General features: G+C 40.8%; 1 protein-coding gene across 7 annotated transcripts in view; it reads left to right on the forward strand.

Annotated features, from left to right (window-relative positions):
* Nucleotides 1-21,613, forward strand: part of adck1 (aarF domain containing kinase 1) — a 128,969-nt gene that overhangs the window by 47,637 nt on the left and 59,719 nt on the right. For all 7 annotated transcript variants that reach the window (XM_042387737.1, XM_042387734.1, XM_042387740.1 and 4 more), the window contains one exon: nucleotides 18,064-18,267. In XM_042387737.1, the coding sequence (XP_042243671.1) occupies nucleotides 18,064-18,267 (204 nt within the window). The remainder of the gene's footprint in view (nucleotides 1-18,063; nucleotides 18,268-21,613) is intronic.

The raw sequence follows: 21,613 nt of genomic DNA on the forward strand, positions 1-21,613 counted from the left end.
GGAAATATAAAATAAGCTAAACTAGAACAATACAGATAAAACAGGAGAATAAAAGTTACAGTGCAGTGTAAGATATTAATCAGAAGCCTCAAATTTGAATTAGGCTAATAAAAGGCAGCAGCAAACAGAAAAGTCCTCAGCCTTGATTTAAAAGAACTGAGAGAGTAGACCTGCAGTTTTCTGAGAGTTTAATCCAGATATGTGGAGCATAAAAACTGAATTCTGTCTCTCTATGTTTAGTTTTGACTCTGGAAAAAGAAAGCAGACCCATCCCAGACGAGCTGAGAGGTCTGGATGGTTCATAACATAGCAGCAGATCAGAAATGTATTTTAGCCCTAAACCATTCAGTGCTTTATAAATCCTGCTGAGACATAAGTCCTTTAATTAATGATATATTCTTCAGGTGACAGTAAGCTAGCTTTGGAATTGTCTTAATGTGGTTGTTGAAATTCAGGTCTGTGTCCATGACTATATCAAGAATTCTGGCACATCCAATCACTGATTTGTTCAATGCACTTACCCAGTGCTTGTACTGGACCATAGTCCCCTGGTGACATGCTTATGTAAATGTGTGTGTCATTTGCACAATTATGGTAACATATTTTGTTGTTTTCCATAATCTGAGCCAGTGGAAGCATGTAGATGTTGAATAGATGAGGCCCCAGAATGGAGCCTTTGGGAACTCTGTATGTCATTTTTGTCCACTCCGATGTGTAATTACCTATAAACACAAAGTAGTCCCTGTCCTTTAAGAAGGGTTCAAACCAGTTTGGCCAGAAAGTCCCACCCAGTTTTCCAGTCAGTCCAGTAATGGACTGACTGGAAATTGGTGTAAAATGGGGGAGGCACATCAAATAATTTTTTAAGCACTGGGAGGGACTCGTTTTTTTTTATATTTCGACATAAAGGAGGGACATACACCTTTAAATGGCTGCATTTTGTATTTATTTTAAATACATTTTTCTTTTCAAAATATTGTTTTACTGCTGTATGGTGACAGGACTCACAAAACATTTCTGAGAAAATAAACCATTCAAACCTGACTATTCAGTTTGTGTTGGAATGTGAAGGGTTAAATGAAAGTAATGTAATGTAATTGGTGGTTCAGCTATAATTTTTTACAGAGGGCTGAGTAATTCAAATGACAGTAAATTGATCAATCATAACCATAGCTTCCCTCTAAATGGGCGGGCGGCTAGTTCAGACCACTATGTGCTGTGAATGGGTCTGCACCATTACCACGCTGGTACAGCGCTGAGTAGCCAGAGTCTGCACACCGCTGGACAGTTATCGTAGTTGGCTGATATGCCAGATCTGCCGCCAGATTTCAGCCTTGAGAGTGGCGTTTATGTCACCACGATTACATGGCCCATGCAAACACAAACAAGTCAAGGAAGATTGATAAAACGGTGAACTGATGAATGTCAATCAGGCGTCAATAAAATCATAGTGTGAACATTACTGTCCATGCTGGCAGTTATTTGTCAGCTAGGAAAGCTACCATGGCTTTGTCGGAAATGTCAGCCCCTGTAGGCCGATATTGTGTGTTTAGTCAGTTGACGATTACGTGGTTGCTGCTGCTGGCTGACAGATTACAAAGATTACAGGCAGATTACTCCATTTACACTCCATTTAAACAGTTTTCCCAGCCTTTTTCATTACATGTTATGTGGTGCACTGGCACACTGAAATGGAGCGGACAAAATCACAAACTAGCGGGGGGGAAAACTAAACAAGCCAGGAGTAACCATGGCTGGTGAGGATTATCCATGTCTTTTTCAAGATACCATTTTCATTTGTTTTATTGTATTACATAATATGTTAAGTTGTAAATCAGAAGCAAAGTTTCAATTATATTCAATGTGAAACAAAGAATGATGTATACCATATACTTCTGTCAGTTTCAACTTAATAATATAAAAATTTAGTTTTTTTAAAAAACAGGTGGAAGGATACCAATATTTTCGGCCATGTCAGCTCAAGAAGAGGAATTCAGCTGAAGAGCCACATATTCAAAAGAAGCAAAATTTCCATAAGGTATCTGCTTGCATTACAAATTGAATCATTAAACAAAATGGCATCTCCACCTCCCTTCTTATGCACTCTAGCTTCACTCATAAAACTGAAGGTGGGAAGGGTTGACTCAATAAGAATAGCTGCACTGTTATGTTAGTCTAACAAGTTAAGTTCAAGTTCAGTTAAAAACATAAAATCGAGATTGTGCTTGATGATAAAATCATTGATTAACAATGTTTTTCCTGTCAAAGACATGACATTTAATAACGCTAAATTTAATGTATTAAAAGCATTATCTGCCCAATTTTTTTGGGACAGGATGTGGCTGGTGAGGAATGGATGCTAAATTTAATAAACTTGCAGAACTGGTTGGATGCTTCCTGTTGCTTAGCAGATTCACCATTCTTTTTTATTACCTATCAAGACAGGAATTGAGCAAGCTGTCAGCACTAGGTGCAATAGTTCAATAGTTCCAAGATGCTGTTTGATCTCATTTTTATGAACTGTATTAACACTTGGACCTCCTTGCAAATATATGGCAAAAATGCACAAAATCACATAAAATCACTAAAAGTACAGCGCAATAACATGTTATATGCAGCTGTTATATATACACAACAAATTAGTGTTAAACGGTTACACAATATGATAATATAATTACATCATATCTTCCCTTATTCCCCATATCTTCCCTGCATCATTTTCCATATATACTTTCAGTTTTAATGTAAGTATATTTTCGGGTATGATGTACATTATTTTGTCTCAATCCATCCTTTTTTAAAATCTTTTTTTCTATCTTTTTAACACCTAAAAAGTATGAAGGATAAAATTTGTATAAAATTACCATCAGTGCTGAATTATGTTGTGTGAATTTATGGGTTTATGGGTTTTTCTTTAGTCAGAATGCAAATCAGTTAAAATGGAAGGAATGAGGATAAGGCTACTTTATATAATTTACTTAAATTCATAATCCAGGGTCACAATTGTGAGATTAAAGTCATAATTGTCTCTCTTTTTTTATAATAAGACATTTTTTCAGCTTTTATTTTTTATTCCTAGCATTGTGAGACTAAATGTGAAATTATGACTATATCACAATTCTCAGAAGTTTATTTTTTCCACATGGCACCAGTGGGAAAAATGCATTATTTTTATTAATCATCCTGCAAATATAAGGATTGAATTGGCTTAAAATTGACTAATTTGTCATTTTGGTTTGAGAGGTATACAATGTAGGTTTTACCATGAAAGTGGGCAAGGGATTCAAGATCTAACCCAGAAGTCTACTTTGTGCCTGTGCACTTTATGTGTGATAAACCGCATTAATGATTAAACCAGTTATGTGTTAGGAAAAGCTTTTACCTTTACCATTCCATTCTGACATGAGTAGGTGGTTATGATGTTTTTGTTGGGTTTTTTTGTTTTTTTTAGAGGATTCCTAGTGCATCTTTAAGCAGGAAGGCTCATCTGGTAATCTCTGGCGACTTGTTTTTTGTCGTTTCTTTGTCATCATTGCCCAGACGGCTCTCATGTCAAATGGCCCTGTGGGAGCATGCCTTGTGTTTGTGTGTATGGGGGTGTATCCATGGTGTGTATTGTCGGGGTTACAGAGGTTAAGGAGAGCTAATTTCATGGCTTTTTATTTACACTGGTCTCAGGAGAGGGGCTCCTATAAGCATTATCACCTCCAGCTGGTTCACATGGGACAGACAGGATGGGAACATAACACACAGACACACACACACACACACACACACACACACACACACACACACAATATTATTTGTTCAATTATGAATAATTTTAACCTGTATACATGAATATTTTTATTTACTCTTTTTAATTTCTTGTTTCTTCTCCTGTGGAATTTTAAAGGTTTATTTTTTTTCTGTGTCTGTTCTTCCTGGCTTAGGCCCCTTTGTTCCAGCACACAATTATATTTTAGACAATAGTGAGCTTATGTGGCAACACGATGACTGCAGGCCAGGCCTTATCACCCAAAATCAGTGGTTGACCTCATCAATGCTCATGGTCTACTGGACAAATCAGTGTTTATTAGATTTAAGTGCCTTATTGCTGAAACACAAGTGACAAGAAGTCAAGAAATCATTTTAAAGTGACAGGAAACATGATTTAGTATTGTATTTCTTCCATATCTGTCATGTTATTTATTGTGCAAAGCATAAAAAAAAGTCACAGAAAATAAGAGACGCAAGTGGCTGCATTTATATAGCATTTGTATCCAAAGTGCTTCATAGTGTTACTGCTGCTCATTCACCCATTCACAGCCACACATCGATGGCAGCACGCTACCATGCAAGGTGCTGGCACAACCGTTGGGAGCAAATTGGGGTTCAGTATCTTGCCCAAACACTTTGACGTGCGTTTGTTGTTTTTTTGCAGAAAAAATACAAAGTACTTATTAGTTGTTTCCTTTCACTGAGGGGCAGAAAGTGTGAGGACACTGTGGCGAGTCAGTCTCAGTATCTGTGCTAGTAATACACCCTGGCACACCAAGAAGACTTGGTGTTTCGCCATGAAGCAGGAAGTTGTAGCTTGAATGTACATTGTCCAGTCTGCACCACATTTCTCATGCTTGATAAGAATCCTGTCCTGAACACATCTACATGTCAATATTGAGTCACAGTCATAGTGCCACCTACTAGCAAGAGGAAGTCTGCCTTATATGACAAACTTCATCAGATTCACATAAGATTTTCAAGATGTGGTCTACAGTTGATATACAGCAACATGAAGTGTTCTCTAGCAGCACATAGTGGACACAGGAAATGATATTTAATTCCTTCGTGTAATGTTTGATATGAGTCCAGTCCTGAACACATCTGCATGCCTACAAAAAAAGCCCTTCGACTAATCTGTGCCCAGACGTGCGTAAGGGTGCAAAGGCCCGATCATCGCTGCTTGCAGCTTTAATTTTCTTTTTGTTTCTGCTAGAAATTATGAGCACCAGCTCCTGAATATTTACAAATCATTGGGACTGTCATTTATTTAGATATAGTAGGCTATTGCCATATTTTTTGACACTTTTATGACCTCAGTACTACACAAGCGCAGCCTACCAACAGCACAAGCCTGTACAGCAGTGACTTGAAATGTGGTACTTAGCTAAAGCTAATTCGCAGCAAGATACCCCCTTTATCCACAGACAACCTTCACAAACTTCTACAGAAGATTGCAGTGCTTGAAACCAAAATCCACCAGTTTGAAGTGAACGTGGAAGTGAATGCCATGGACTTTACCATGGACTCAAAACAGTGTACAACAGCAGGCTATCACAAGGCTAATTAGCACAAAAGAGACTACCAAGAAACAGAATGGCTGTGTATCAGGTAATAAATCTACAAGTGGTAGTCCTCCCTGGAACTCTCTTGGAGAAAAACCTAAAAGTAAATCATTTGCCTTTGAAATGTGAAGGTTGAGTAACAGGCAGAGCCCAGAGCACTGAGATTTGTGATGTGCCTGGCTGACCTGCATTATCATCCAGGTAGAGCACTTCTTCAACCCCTGTTCTTAGTAGGACACAGCTGTAGACATCTACGAAAGGGAGAACTATGAACAAACCTTCCCACCAGCCAAGTGTACAACTTGAAAACAGATTTACTCCAGTGTTGCAGGACCCTGAATTTCTGTCAGATGACCTAGATGGATGGATGCCCTTCTCTTCTTCACATAGCAGGGTAAGAACTGAGAGTAAGTCTGAAAGCAAAAGGCTACAGAGAAAGACCCAAACTCTGATTGTGGGTGACTTTGCTGTGAAAGATGTGCAGTAAGTACACCAAAATACTCCGCTTTCCCAAGGATATGGTCTCTGGCTTGGCAGAATGAATCTTGTATATTGTGGCTGCACACCCAACTGTGAAAGATATCATAGTGCTAATAGATACCAATGATGCTGTGAAACAACAGTCTGAAGTACTGAAATGAGACTTTATTGATCTGTTGAACACAGTCAGCTCTCTGAATGCTGTTCATCAGTGGCCCTCTACCGCCAGTCAGAAGAGGAGTTGAGAGATTCAGGAGACTTGCTGACTGAACACATGGCTTTCAACTGCATGTACCATCCATTCAGTGCATTTTATTGACAATCTCATCTTTTTCCGGGACTGTAGACATCTTTTTAAGGCAGATGGAATTTGTCTTAAAGGTTCCATATGTAGGAATCAGAAATTCCTTCTCATTAGTGACATCTGTGTTAAAGGCCCTCTGCCAAGGGCAAGAGACAAGAGGAATCAAAACAAGAAGACATAACACAATGCAGTGCAAACCTTGAAAGAGACCCGCCTCAGCTCCCGCCTGAAGAGAGCATTAAACATGAGACAGAGCCAAGAGGGAGATTTTCCACCCTGTGAGGATTCACCTTCTTCATCCCCCAGACCCCATCCAGGTCACCCTCATTTCAAGTCACCCTTTCTCACCCCACCCACCCTGGAGTTCACTGACCAGGTGAAAGAGCTGGTGACTACTGGGGCCAAACTTACACCCCGCCCCTTCCCCCACCCTACTCCCATTATCTCTCCCCTAAACCCTCCTTGGCGTCCACCTCCACCATTGGCTTTAAGTCCTCAGCCAGTTTTTAACACAGTTACAATGCCCCATCCCACTCAACCACTCCACGGTGGCATTGCAATCATCCTCTGTCTCCCCAGCCTTATAGAAGCACAGCACATCCAATTATCAAGACAAACTGACAAAATACAGCAAGCTCTAACTTATATCTGCTGGGTCCAGGCTACAAGGCTAATGGCACTTATGACTATTCCCAGGACAAGCTGGGGCCAAATGTGCTGGTAGCTTTCTCAGTTCCTGTCTTGACAGGTAATTCAATTCAATTCAATTCAATTGTATTTATATAGCGCCAAATCAAAACAAAAGTCATCTCAGGGCACTTGTCACATAGAGCAGGTCTAGACCATAATCTGGTTACTGGTTGGTTGAGAGGGAAAGAAAGAGGGAGGGGGAGGGGAGGGTGGAGACACAGAGAAGTAGAATAACAACAATAACAATAACAATAATAGTAACAGGGATGTGATTAGCAACAACAAACAGCAGCCATAGCTGGAGAAAGACACCAACAGGACTGCAAAGTTTTGGGCCGGATCCTGGGGTTTCCTGCGAGATGAGAAAGCACAAAAAACTGCATCATGGGAAGTCCCTTAGCAGTCTAGACCTATAGCAGCATAACTAAGGGCTGGTCCAAAGCGAGCCTGGCTCGCCCTAACTACAAGCTTTATCAAAAAGGAAATTTTTAAGCGTAGAGAGGGTGTCTGCCCCCGGACCAAATCTGGAAGATGGTTCCACAGGAGAGGAGCCTGATAGCTGAAGGCTCTGCCTCCCATTCTACTTTTGGAGACTGTAGGAACCACAAGTAAGCCTGCATTCTGGGAGCACAGTGTTCTAGTGGGATAATAGGGTACTATGAGCTCTTTAAGATATGATGGTGTTAGACCATTAAGCACTTTGTAGGTGAGGAGAAGAATTTTAAATTCAGTTCTGGATTTTGCAGGAAGCCAATGCAGTGAAGCTAAGATGAGAGAAATATGATCTCTTTTTCTAGTTTTTGTCAGTATATGTGCAGCTGCGTTCTAGACCAGCTGGAGAATCTTTAGAGACTTGTTTGGGCAGCCTAAGGAATTTCAATAATCCAGCCTAGAAGTAACAAATGTGTGGACTATTTTTTCTGCATCTTTTTGAGAAAGGATGTACCTGATTTTTGCAATATTACGTAAGTGAAAAAAGGCAGTCCTTGAGATTTGTTTTATGTGGGAGTTAAAAGACATATCCTGATCAAAGATAACTCCCATATTCTTTATGGTGGAGCTGGAGTCCAGGGTAATGCCATCTAAAGTAGCTATATCATTAGATAATGAGTTTCTAAGGTGTTTAGAGCCAAGTACAATAACTTCAGTTTTGTCTGAGTTTAGTAGCAGAAATTGCAGGTCATCCATGTCTTTATGTCCTTAAGGCATGCTTGGAGTTAAGTTAACTGACTGGTTTCATCTGGCTTCATTGATATGGTCTGATAAAATAGGATTTTGTGAAAAAACTATCAAATGTTCAGTTTCGATGCCATAAGTCAGAACAAGATTGAGGGTGTAGTTTAGACAGTGAGTGGGTTTATTTACACTCTGAGAGAAGCCAATTGAGTCTAATAATGAGATAAATGCAGTGCTAAGACTATCATTATCAACATCCACATGAATATTGAAATCACTTATTACAATTACTTTATCTGCACTAAGTACTAAGTTTGATAAAAAAAACTCTGAGAATTTAGATAAAAATTCAGACTACGAGCCAGGAGGACGGTACACTATAACAAATAGAATCAGCTGTAAAGTTTTCCAGGTTGGGTGAGAGACTAAGAACAAGGCTTTCGAACGAGTCATAATTAAATTTAGGTCTAGGGTTGATAATTAGGCTTGAGTTGAAGATGGCTGCAACTCTACCTCCTTGGCCAGTGTCTTGAGGAGTGTAAGTATTAATATGACTGGAGAGAGTGGATTCATTTAGACTGACATACTCTTCATGACACAGCCAGGTTTCAGTAAGACAAAATAAATCAATACCATAATCTAGGACTGATCATTTACTAATATGGCTTTAGATGATAGTGATCTAAATTTAATTCTCCTATTCTGTTGAATTATTGAAGAGGTGGTGTTAATTTATATTTATATTTTTAGAGAGTGACTCCTCTTTTATTTATTTTAGATTTAATTGATTTAAGTGGTCAGGGGACAGACACAGTTTCTATGTAGTTTTGGGTGGGTAACTGCTCTAATGGAGGCGCATGTAGGGCTGCAACTCTGCCTCCTGGTCTCAACTCTGGGTTGTCATGGCTTTGGTCTACTTATAAACTCAGCCATATTTCTAGATATGAGAGCAGCTCTATCCAAAGTGAAATGTATGCCGTCTCTCCTAATCGGACCAGGTCTTCCCCAGAAAGTTTGCCTATTGTCTATGAAGCCCACATCGTTTGCTGGACACCATCTCGACAGCCAGCGGTTGAATGATGACATGTGGCTATACATGTCATCACTGGTCAGATTTGGCAGGGGCCCAGATAAAACTCTGGGGTCCGACGTTGTCTTTGCATATGTACACACCAACTCGACATTCATTTTAGTGACCTCCAATTGGCGTAATTGGGAGTCATTCCCGCTGCCATGAATAACAATTGTATCATATTTATGCTTAGCCTTAGCCAGCAGTTTTAAATGTGATTCAGTGTCGACCGATCTGGCCCCAGGAATGCATTTGACTATGGCTGCTGGTGTTGCTAACTTCATGTTTCTCACTATGGAGCTGCAAATAATCAGAGTTTGTTGCTCAGCGGGTGTGTCACTGATTGGGAAGAACCTGTTTGAAACGCAAACTGGTTGGTGGTGAACCATAGGCTTCTGCTTAGGGCTATGCTTCCTTCGGACAGTCACCCAGCAACCCTGGCTTTGCAGCTGCTTGGGAACTACCGGGGGAGTAGGAGCTACGCTAGGTCGGTCCGCACTGGCTACTGGGGGCTTGCTAACTACATTAGCTAGTGATTGGTTTTCCATGGTGTGGAGCCACACTTCCAATTCACTGATCCTTGCCTCCAATACTGCAAATAAGCTATATTTATTACACATACCATCATCACTAAAGGAGACAGAGGAATAACTAAACATATGACACATCGAGCAAGAGAGAGCATGAGAGCAAGAGGGAGAGAGAAGCCATCGTTAACTGCTTAGATTAAGTTAGCTGCTAAGCTAACTGCACAGCTAAAATAACTAACAACTGTAGGATCAGCAAGAAAAGTCGCTAAAAGAAGGAGAGCTAAGAGTGCTTGAGTAGAACTAGCATAAGGTTAAATGTGCAGCAGGTATTTATCCACAGTAATGAGAAATATAGCAGAATTAACTGAGTTAAGAGCAGCAAAAAGACTCAGTATCAGTAAACACAGCCGGCAACCAGTACTGAGCTGGTTTGAGTCTTACCAGCTCAGTACTGTGCAGGGACAGGGACTGCTTTGTGTCTATAGGTAATTGTGCATCTGAGCAGACAATAATAATGTGGAGATCCCCAAGGCTCCATTCAGGGGCCTCTTCTGTTCAACATCTACATGCTCCCACTCAAATTATGGAAAACAACAAAATGTCTTACCATAATTATGCAGACAACACAAATTTTCATAACCATATCACAAGGGACGATGGTCCAATACAAGCACTGAGTAAGTGCATTGAACAAATCCATGATTGGATGTGCCAAATTTTTCTTCAATTAAACAAAGATAAATTTGAAGTAATTGTTTTTGGAGCTAAAGAAGAAGTCAGTGCTCAGCTTCAATTTTGTAATGTTAAAAACCACAAACCAAGCCAGAAATCTTGATGTAGTGGACTCGCCAAGTGTATAAATTAGGTTTCAAAATTGTGGAAAAACAATGCCATTATCGAGAGGCACTGCTCTGCTAACCTAGAATATCTCATAGTTAAGTGTAGACCTTTCTATCTGCCCAGAGAGTTACATCTACTGTTGTGATTGCAGCATACATCCCCCGGATGCTAAAGCTAAGCTTGCAATGAAAGAACTGTATGCTGCCATAAGCAAACAACAGATTAGACACCCAGCTGATGCTAAGGCGCTAAGTGTTAGGATAGGGGTCATGCTAGTACCCCCCCACGTCATTGATCTACCATTTCAGGCCAGCCCAAAAACTCCTGAACACAGAAATGATGAAAAACAGATTAACACTCTAACTCTACAATACAGAACTACAAAGTTCACAGTCTTTTCACATGTTTTCAGCAATTATTTTCTAACACGTATAATGTGTTTCAAAAGAAATCTCTGATTTTCCTTTACACAGACTTTAAAGGACTTATGTCTCAACAGGATTTGGAAAAACTTGTCCATGTGTTTATCTTCAATAGACTACTGTAATGCTATCTTTCTCAAAAATTGATCAGACAGCTTCAGTTGATTCAGAATACTGCTGCTTGAGTCCTCACTAAGATCAGATTTGGTCACATCACTTCAGTTCTCAGATCTTGACAAAGGCTTCCTGTTTGTCAATGAATTGATTTTAAAATGCTGCTGTGGTTTATAAAGCACTGAATGGTTTAGGGCCAAAATACATTTCTGATCTGCTGCTACGTTATTAACCATCCAGACCTCTCACATTGTCTGGGACAGGTCTGCTTTCTGTCCCGAGAGTCAAAACTAAACATGGAGAAGCATTCAGTTTCATCTCTCAAAATATTGTTGCTGTTGTTTAGATAATGCAAATAAAATAATTATTTGGTTAAGGTTAGGAAAAGATTGTTGCAATGTTTAGAATAAGTAGATTCCATGGTTAAAGGTTCTATATGTAGAATTGTGAAGCAATTTACGTCTTAATCGTTTATATTGCCAGTGAGTTACGAGTAGTAATGTAATGTGAAAAATGAGACATTCCCCAACTTTCTGGGTTGTCTGTAACACCCTGTGGACCAATTTCTATGTGGAAGACGTGGGCCGGATTTCCCACAAAAATCCAACAGAAGTGACATTTTTGCGCACTCCCAAGTGCCTTGCCTCTCTCCCACTAATGTCAACAAACAACCAGCATAATGACACAACAACACAACAAGAACAGTGCTATCTGATTAGAAACACCCTGCAGATATTAGTTGTCCAGCTAATGAGACAGCTAGCTGCCTCCATCAACCACTACACATTTCACAACAAAACACCCCCACAATGACAAGTCACCCACTCCTGAGCACACACAACTAAAACATTATTTCCTCAGCAAAGGAGCAGAAAACCAGCTCCAGAGCGAAAGCAGAACATAGCTTACTCCTTTTGTTTTTCCTGTTGGTAGTCCAAAGGTTGTAATAAACACACATTTCACATCAAAATCACAGTACATTGCTCCCCAGCCACAGCGAGTTGCTCCCTGTCCACAGCGTGATGCTCCCTGACCACAGCGCATTGCTGCCCAAACAGCCTGTTGCTCCCTGGCCACAGTGCATTGCTCCCTGACTACAGCTTGTTGCTGCATGGCCATAGCGTGCTGCTCCCCAACCGCAGTGCATTGCTCCCTGGCCACAGCTCACTGAGCCTACGAGTGTTTAGTAAACACAGTAAAAAAAAGTTGCCAGTTGGTGGTTTGTGGGTTGGGTCAGGTGAGGGTGGTAACGCATATTTGTGCAAGCTGGGTGTACAGATTGGCTCACACCAGGCAGCGGCCAAAGTGCAGTAGGATCCTCTGTGTGTGTGTTTGTGTGTGAGCGAGCACATGTACAGAGGGGGGGCTGACTGACTGGGAGTGAGGGATGCTTTGCTGAAACACGGTGCAAAACACAACGTTAGAGATCTTTTATGTGAAGTGTAAGCAAGGAAAAAGACATCACCTGCAATGGTCTTGCGCCGCAAGCGCTAGGATGTCGACTGCAGTTAATTTAACAGCCACAGATATCACTAAGGAGAAGGAATTTCTGATTCCTATATATAGAACCTTTAAGAGAAGCCAGTGTTGACTGTTTGTAGACTAGGTATGAATCCCAGTCTTTCCAGGTCCTCAAGGTTGTAGTATGCACGTCAATCCTTGACCATCTCCCTACACCTTTTCACTATTCTATGAGAATCTCCTGCTTTGGAACTCTGTGTGTGTGTGCTGTAATTTTTCTTGAGAGGGCTGTCTCAGCTTGTATATTGCCATGAAATGTCCTGAGCGTATTCATGGAACCCTTGCTTAGACAATATTTGGTTCTATCAGGTCAGAAAGTCAACATTGCACATAAGATAACTCAGGTCAAAATTAATGCTGAGTTGGTGTGTACGTATGCAAAGACAATGTTGGCCGCATGTCATCATTAAACCACTGGTTAACAAGGTGGTGTCCTGCAAACAATGTGGACTTCATAGACAATTGGCAAACTTTCTGGAGAAGACCTGGTCTGATTAGGAGGGACTGCATACATACAATTTGGATGGAGCTGCTCTCATATCTAGAAATATGGCTGAGTTTATCAGTAGACCAAAGCCATGACAACCCAGAGTTGAGACCAGGAGGCAGACTACACACTTCTCTGCGCTTCCATTAGAGCAGTTATCCACCCAAAACTACATAGAAACTGTGTCTGCCCCCGACCACTTAAATCAGTTAAATCTAAAGTAAACAAAAGAGGAGTCACTCATAAAATCTAAAAACAATAAACACCACTAATGCAGTAGTACAACAGAATAGGAGCATTAAATGTGGATCTGTTATCTAAAGCCATATTAATAAACAATCTAATCTCAGATTTTTATATTGATTTATTTTGTCTTACTGAAACCTGGCTGTGTCATGAAGAATATGTCAGCCTAAATGAATCCAGTCCCCCAAGTCATATTAATATTCACACTCCTCGAGACACCAGCCAAGGAGATGGAGTTGCAGCCATTTTCAACTCAAGCCTAATAAGTAACCCTAGGCCTAAACTTAATTATAACTCATTCGAAAGCCTCATTCTCAGTCTTTCACACCCAACTTAAAAAACTTCCCAGCCAATTCTATTTGTTATAGTGTACTGTCCTCCTGGCTCGTAGTCTGAATTTTTATCTGAATTCTCAGTTTTTATCAGATCTAGTCCTTAGTACAGATAAAGTAATTATAGTAGGTGACTTTAATATACATGTGTACATTGATAATGATAGCCTTAGCACTGTGTTTATCTCACCATTCGACTCAATTGGCTTCTCTCAGAGTGTAAATAAACCTACTCACTGTTTTAACAAACACCCTTGACCTTGTTCTGACATATGGCATCGAAATTGAGCATATAATAGTTTTTCCACACATTACTTAATAACTTCTAAATTCCTATTACTGGACTATAGGGCTGTCTTGATATCAGATTTTCACAACACAATTATCGTGGCCAAAAGAGTTCATAATGACGATATTAGCGCAATCTCTATAGAAAATTTGAAAAAAGAAAAATAATGCTATCAGTCAAATCATCTTTAACTTTGTTTATTGTGTGTTTTGCCTCTTTGAATGAATTACAACCAAAATATGTGTGTAGGGAGGTGGAGAGAGTCTGTAACCATAACTGTACATAGTTTGAAAGACGTACACACTGAAGTATAAGATTTTTATTTCTGCCTAAATATGTTTTTGCGAACAGATGCCTGCAGATGACCTATAGCTGTGACTTATTAGCTGAAAAACACAATGGGGCCACAGCATGGAGTCTTAACAAGTTTGATGTGGTAAATGGACTGCATCATACACCAAACAAATAATGCAGATACTGTGTGTTAATAGAGTGAGTGGTGCTAATACAGTACATGTTTTGGATGATTAGATAGGGGAGAGTGGGGTATGATAGTTACAGACTTTAATTTAAGTAAGGTTGGGATTGCAAGAGTTTTACTACTAGTAGTATTTCAGTGTGGTATCAGTATTTTCTCTTAAAGGGATTGTGTGAATTTTGAAAAAGTTTGATATGGTAAATGGACTACACTTATAGTCACCATACACCAAACAAATAAAAGAGTCAAAACAAGTGCTATGGTGGAAAAGCAGTTCATATAAAAAGTGAATCACAGCAAACTATTTATATTTATGTAATTTCCATGTTGTGGCTTTATAAAAAGCAATAAAGCATCATATGGTCATTTTTGGAATTTCATTGGCTATTTGAAGCGCCAGTCACCGGCAGAATCTGTTCCTACACAAAAGAAGAGGGGCAGGCACCTCCTTTCAACGCGGACTCTTGTTGGCTATTGTAAGCTGTGGACAGGACATGGAAGCTCCTATTGGGTCAAGTGAAGTATCAATCAAAAGGTCAGAGTGCAGCTGCCATTTTGATACCAAGATGTGGCTAATGTTTACAAGCAACACGAGTTCTGACACAAGCTCTGAACTAGAACATAGGCCATAGTTGGTTGGTGAGTGTTTTTGAAACTTTATTTTGGAGTTTGATTGTGATTGTAGCTGTTGTCAGGCTGTTGTCTGGCTTTGTTGGAGAAGAGCACTTTCTGGTTTCACTCTCTGAGTTTCAATTGGTGGGTCACTAACAGGGTTCACACCCTCTATTGTTGCCTTTCTGTGAAAATCTGAAAGGGGTGGGTTCTGCCGTGATACTTCCTGTTATTTAAACATAAACTGTGCTGTAGCATCAGCAGTAGCGACAGCCCCTGTGTGTCAGCCCTTATTGTGTTAAGACCGAATTGTGTAAAGACCTGTGAGTCTACCTGCGTGAGTCCACCGGGTGAGGACACTGAACTGTGAGTCCCTTTCTACTATTTATTCACTTAACTCGCCTCTCTCACCATGTGCTACAAAGATATCCCTGTAATCCAAGGCTTTCGAAAAAAAATGCACCTGTCATAGACAGTGCAACCCTGAAAACCTCATTTCAGTCAGAAAAGCTTCTTCTACTCAGTCCTCCTTTACTCTTGGTCTATGAAATAGCCAATTGGCTGTATTATCCAAGTACTTGCTAATCTTACAGACATTCAGGTATTAGCCCTGACAGAAACCTGGATCCATCCTGAAAACACTACCACTCCAGCTGCTCTCTCTGTTGACTGGCTTTCTCACACACACCCCATCCTGTTGGGCGCGGAGGGGGTATAGGGGTCTTCATTTCCAAACACTGGAAATTCACTAAGCTTTTCACCACTTAACATCAACTCCTCCTTTGAATACCATGCAGAGTCACTGCTCCTGTTAAGCTGTTTGTGGTTGTCATATACCACCCACCAGGGCGTCAACTGGGGAACTTTGTTGTCGAACTTGACATGTTACTCTCAGCCATGCCTGATGACGACACACCACTGATAGTCATGGGAGACATGAATATCCATACTGACAAAACCTAAACAGCTAACTTCCTGTCACTTCTGTCCTCCTTTGACCTCAAGACAGGTCTCCACCCCTCCCAAACACAAAGCTGGCAGTACCCTTTATCTGATTTTGACATGGAACTGCTCCACAGCAAATCTGACTGTCACTCCCCTACATCTGTCTGACCACTTCTATATTCAGTTTGCAGTCACCTTACCAGAACATCCTCATGTTCCTCCACAAATGTTCTCCTTCTACCGCAACATCCGGCCCCTCACACCGACTCAACTTTCCAATTGGCTACCCTGCCTCCTCATAGTGAATTTTCCTCACTCCCAGTCATTTAGGCTACAGACACACTCTGCTCCTCACTAGCCACCTCTCTTAACAATCTCTGCCCTCTAACATCCAAACTTGCTCACATCAACCCCCCAGTCCATGGCTCACTGAAGTCATCAGAGAGCAAAGGGTGGAAATCAGAGCAGCAGAGAGAAAATTGCATAAATCCAGAGAGTCCACTGACCTCAGTGGCTATCAGGATCTCCTAACATCATTCTCCTGCAGTTTAAAAACTGCTAAGACCACTTACTATCAGATCAAGATCTGTGGCGCCACAGACGGGCGGAAAATGTTCTCTGCTTTTAACTCACTCCTCAAACTGCCTCCTCCTCCACCCTCCACTCTACTCACTGGAGACATCTTTGCCTCATTTTTTACTGATAAGGTCTCTGCCATCAGTGACCAGTTCTCTGAGCCTGACCAACTCAGTTTTTAGCTGCTAGCTAACAGGGCCACACTCTCCTCATTCCTCTGACCGAGGAGGAAATCTCCAAACCTCTGCTGGACTCTCGTCCCACTACCTGTCCACTGCACCCAATACCATCCAACCTGCTACAGAACATTTCTCCTGCACTTAACCTTGCAGTCACAGACATCATCAACTCCTCACTTGTAACAGGTGTTTTCCCCACCGCATTTAAGCAAGCCCGAGTCACCCCGCCGCTCAAAAAACCTACATTCAACCCAGCCCAGGTTGAAAACTACAGACCGGTAGTCTACTACTACAGACTACTGCCCTTCCTATCAAAAATACTTGAGTGTACAATCTTTAACCAAATCTCTGAATTCCTTTCTAGGAACAACCTGTACGACCCGAATCAGTCTGGCTTTAAGCAGGGTCACTCTACCGAGACTGCACTGTTGGTTATGGAATCACTACGCTCAGCTAGAGCTGCTGGTCAGTCCTCAGCCTTTTTGCTGCTGGATCTGTCAGCTGCCTTTGATACAGTTAACCATCAAATCCTCCTCTCCACAGCCACTGAGCTTGGTATCTCAGGATCCACCCTTCACTGGTTCACGTCCTACCTCTCAGGGAGATATTTTAGAGTATCTTGGAGGGGTGAAGTGTCCAAACCTCACAGCTTATCCACAGGCATTCCCCAAGGGTCAGTACTTGGTCCCCTTCTTTTCTCATTATACACCACCTCACTTGGCACAGTCCTCAGCTCCCATGGTTTCTCATACCATTGCTATGCTTATGATACCCAGCTCTTCCTGTCATTCCTGCTAGAAGACCATACAGTCATGGCTCAGGTCCTGTCATGCTTTGCCGATATATCAGCATGGATGAAAGAACGCCACCTTCAACTTAACCTCTCTAAGACGGAGCTCCTTGTCATCCCAGCCAGTCCCTCTATACAACACAACATCAGTGTCCAGCTCAAATCAACCCAACTCATGCCCACGAAGTCTGCCCGGAACTTGGGTGTCATGATCAATGACCAACTAACTTTTAAAGTTCAGGTGGCCTCAGTCACTCGGTCATGTTGGTTTGCCCTGTACAACATCAGGAAGATCAGACCCTACCTGTCTGAGCATACAGCACAACTCCTGGTACAGGCTCTCGTAATATCATCCATTGACTACTGCAACTCCTTACTGGCAGGTCTCCCAACCTCTGCAAATGATCAAGAAAGCGGTGGCACGACTGGTCTTCAACTAGCCCAAAACAGCACGTCACCCCGCTGTTGATATCCCTCCACTGGCTCCCTGTTGCTGCCCGCATCAAATTCAAAACCCTGACACTTGCTTACAAAACAGCAACTATAACGGCTCCTGCCTACCTGAACTCCCTCATTCATTCTTTTTTCCTAGCAGAGCTTGAGACTGTTAATCCTGTTTCTGACTTGTAATTTTTTCTCTGTTCCATCACCTGTAGGTGCATCGGCGTTCAGCGGAGCGTCTTCGAGATTTGTGCTGTGCCAATCGGGGTACTTTCATCAAGGTGGGCCAGCACCTCGGTGCTCTGGACTATCTCCTACCAGAGGAGTACACATCCACACTAAAAGTGCTCCACAGCCGAGCTCCCCAGAGCAGCATGGAAGAGATCCAGCAGGTCATCAGAGAGGACCTCGGCAAGGAGGTGAATCCATATAGATTAGATCTTTGTACAAAATACAAAAGAAATTATCTTCTCTTCAAAATAATTAAAGTAGTTATCTATCTAAATAAGAGATTTTGGAGGTGTTGAAGGGGATGTGAGGCATTAACTAACAATTTGAGTCATAACTCACTCACCTACATATTTTTAGATTCAGTGTGACTTACACTTCCCGAAGATCTCAGATGATCTCTCATGTGCTTCATGGATAAACATCCATAAATTGGCGTAGAAATCATAGAAAAACAGCTCCCTATAACTCCAGGGCCCATATTTTAACCGTGCAAGTGCACCAACAAGTGCAGCATTCTAGGTCTTAAGTGCACTGACTGTGTGGGTGTCTCCATGTGCACCTGCTATTTTGGTTTATGTATGTGCAGCAGCACATCATGCAAAAGGGATGGGTGAAGGTGAATATAGATCAGAGAGTGTGGTGACTATTAAATACTCTCTCAACCAGTCACATCACCACTCTCATAGCTCTGAAACAGCTGTGCCAATCACAGTTTAACCTGATAAAGACAGTTCAACAAACTGAAAGCTTTTCTTCAGGAAATGTCTGGATTAGGGGTGTTGTGATATCTGGTATTAACGATAACTGTGATATTTAAAAAATGAAATATTGATATCATGTTAATAATTCACATATAATAATATCATGTTAATAATCCAGCGCCTCTTAAAACCCCTTAACGTGTAAAAGTTAAGTACACAACTATGCTATGTACACAACTCCTGTCTTTAAGTGGGTACTCATGCGACACATCTTTGGAAAGCTAAGATTTCTTGTGATTCCATTGATGCAAACCATTTCAAGATACAGTCACATCAGCAGGTACAATCAAGGTTTCAGACCACTAGCAAACAAACAATTACAAAATTCACATTACTCATCTATGAAGCCTCATATTACTCCACTGACTGATACAACTCCAACAGAAATGATCTTGTTACAATGGCAAACGCCCAGTAAAATATTTATTGGATTGGATCGATGTAATAATATGAATATTTAACACATTATTACATTAATAAATATCCACAAACGGTTGTTGTATTATTTCAGATTGGCCAGCAGATGTCCTAATCTTCCAACATATTCTCTGTCATAACTTGCATTAGCTTGTACACATTAGCCATATCTTGGTATCAAAATGGCAGCTGCACTCTGACTTTTCTATTGACACCTCCCTTGACTCAATAGGAGCTTCCATGTCCTGTCCACAGCCTATAATAGCCAACGAGTATCCGCATTGAAAGGAGGTGCCTGCCCCTCTTCTTTTGTGTAGGAACAGATTCTGCTGATGACTGGCGCTTCAAATAGCCAATGAAATTCCGAAATTGACCACATGACGCTTTATTGCTTTTTATAAAGCCACAACATGGAAATTATGTAAATATAAATAGTTTGCTGTGATTCACTTTTTATATGAACTGCTTTTCCACCATAGCACTTGTTTTGACTCTTTTTACATGCATTATTTGTTTGGTGCATGATGACTATAAGTGCAGTCCATTTACCATTTACCGCATCAAACTTTTTCAAAATTCACACAATCCCTTCAAGTGAAAATACTAATGCCACCTTGTAATACTACAGTAGTACTATAACTCCTGCAATTAAAACCTTACTTTAATACAAGTCTGTAACTATTATACCTTACTCTCCCCTATCTAAGCATCCAAAATATGTACTGTATTAACGCCACTCAATCTATTAACACACAGTATTTGCATTATTTGGTATAGTATGACTAACCCTTTCATGTATGAATTATTAAATCACAGAAATGACATTTTTATTGTTTCTTTTTACTCTTAAGTGAAAAATCATGCCAATAACATTTTTAAAAATATTTTATTTTGAAGGAGTTATCCAGCAATGAAGACATGTAAAGGTCAATAATGAGTCATAGTAATAGTGCCACCTACTGGCAACAGGAAGTTGTAGTCCTTATACTTTTACTAACTACTCCTAGCAGGTTAACCAGATCCACCTCAGATTTGGACAGCTAAGTTGTAAGACCTTGATGATGCTAAATGCAGAAGATTTTGACTTTTCTGTTGCCATGGCAATGCATTACTTGCCATGAAACAGGAAGCTGTCTTAGATGGGTCTTGGGCCTTCAGTGTAGCAAAAGGACTTGAGGGTGCCCCCTAGAAAATTTCAAAGTCAAAGCCCCCACCTTTAAATTTGACGTGGATGAACGAAATTTGGTAGGCACATGTATCGTGTCCAAATGCACAAGAAAGCCTCTTGAAGCCATACCCTAAATCCAACAGGAAGTCCGCCATTTTGTATTTACTGTGCAATTTTTGTGCACTTTTTGCCATTTCCAGGCTTTGTATTTTATCTAACTCCTCCTAGACATTTAACCCAACCGACTTCAAATTTGGTCAGTGTCATCTAAACACCTTTGTGATGAAAATTTATCAAAATCTTAAATTTTCATTGAATACACTTGCTGTGGCGATGCAGCAAACTTTGATGTTTCACCATGAAGCAGGAAGTTGTAACTTGAATGTATATTGTCCATGCCTGTAATAAAAGCCCTTAGACTGCAGCGTGCCCCGACGTGTGTTAGGGTGCGAGGGCCCGATCATCACTGCTTGCTGCTTTAATTGTTATTATTATTCTCTGTAATGAATCACATTTTTGAGGGGCTAAAGGGGCTCCAAAACTTTCCACGTTCGTCAGAAGTGGTAAAAATTTAATATTTTATGGGTCTTGGGCATGGGTGTGGCAAAATGGCTCCATAGCGCCACCTACAAAATTTCAAATTTGAAGCCCCTCCTTTAAAGTCAACTTAGATGAACGAAATTTGGTAGGCACATTTACTGTCTCCAGATGCACAAAAAAGCCTCTTGGAACCGTACCCTGAATTCAACAGGAAATCAGCCATTTTGAATGTAATTTCAATTTTTGTGCAGATTTTGCCATTTCTAGGCATTGTATTTTTACATTATCCCCACCAACTTCAAATTTGGTCAGTGTTATCTAAAGACCTTTGTGATGAAGTTATCAACATCTTGAGTTTTCACTGAACGCCGTTTCCGTGGCGACACGGCAAACTTTGATGTTTCGCCATGAAACAGGAAGTTGTTATAACTTTAACGTAGATCGCTGAATCTGCCCCAAATTTCTCATGCTTGATAAAGGTCCCACCCTGAATCCATCCCTGTGTCAATACTGACTCATTGTCATACTGCCACCTACTGGCAACAGGAAGTTACAGGTGCTGTACTTTTATGACTTTTGCCTAGCAGGATGAACAGATCCACCTCAAATTTGGTCAGAAAAAGCCTTAAAACGGTGATGATTCTATAT

This window comes from Thunnus maccoyii, chromosome 16, assembly GCF_910596095.1.
Source record: "Thunnus maccoyii chromosome 16, fThuMac1.1, whole genome shotgun sequence".
Taxonomy (NCBI): Eukaryota; Metazoa; Chordata; class Actinopteri; order Scombriformes; family Scombridae; genus Thunnus; species Thunnus maccoyii.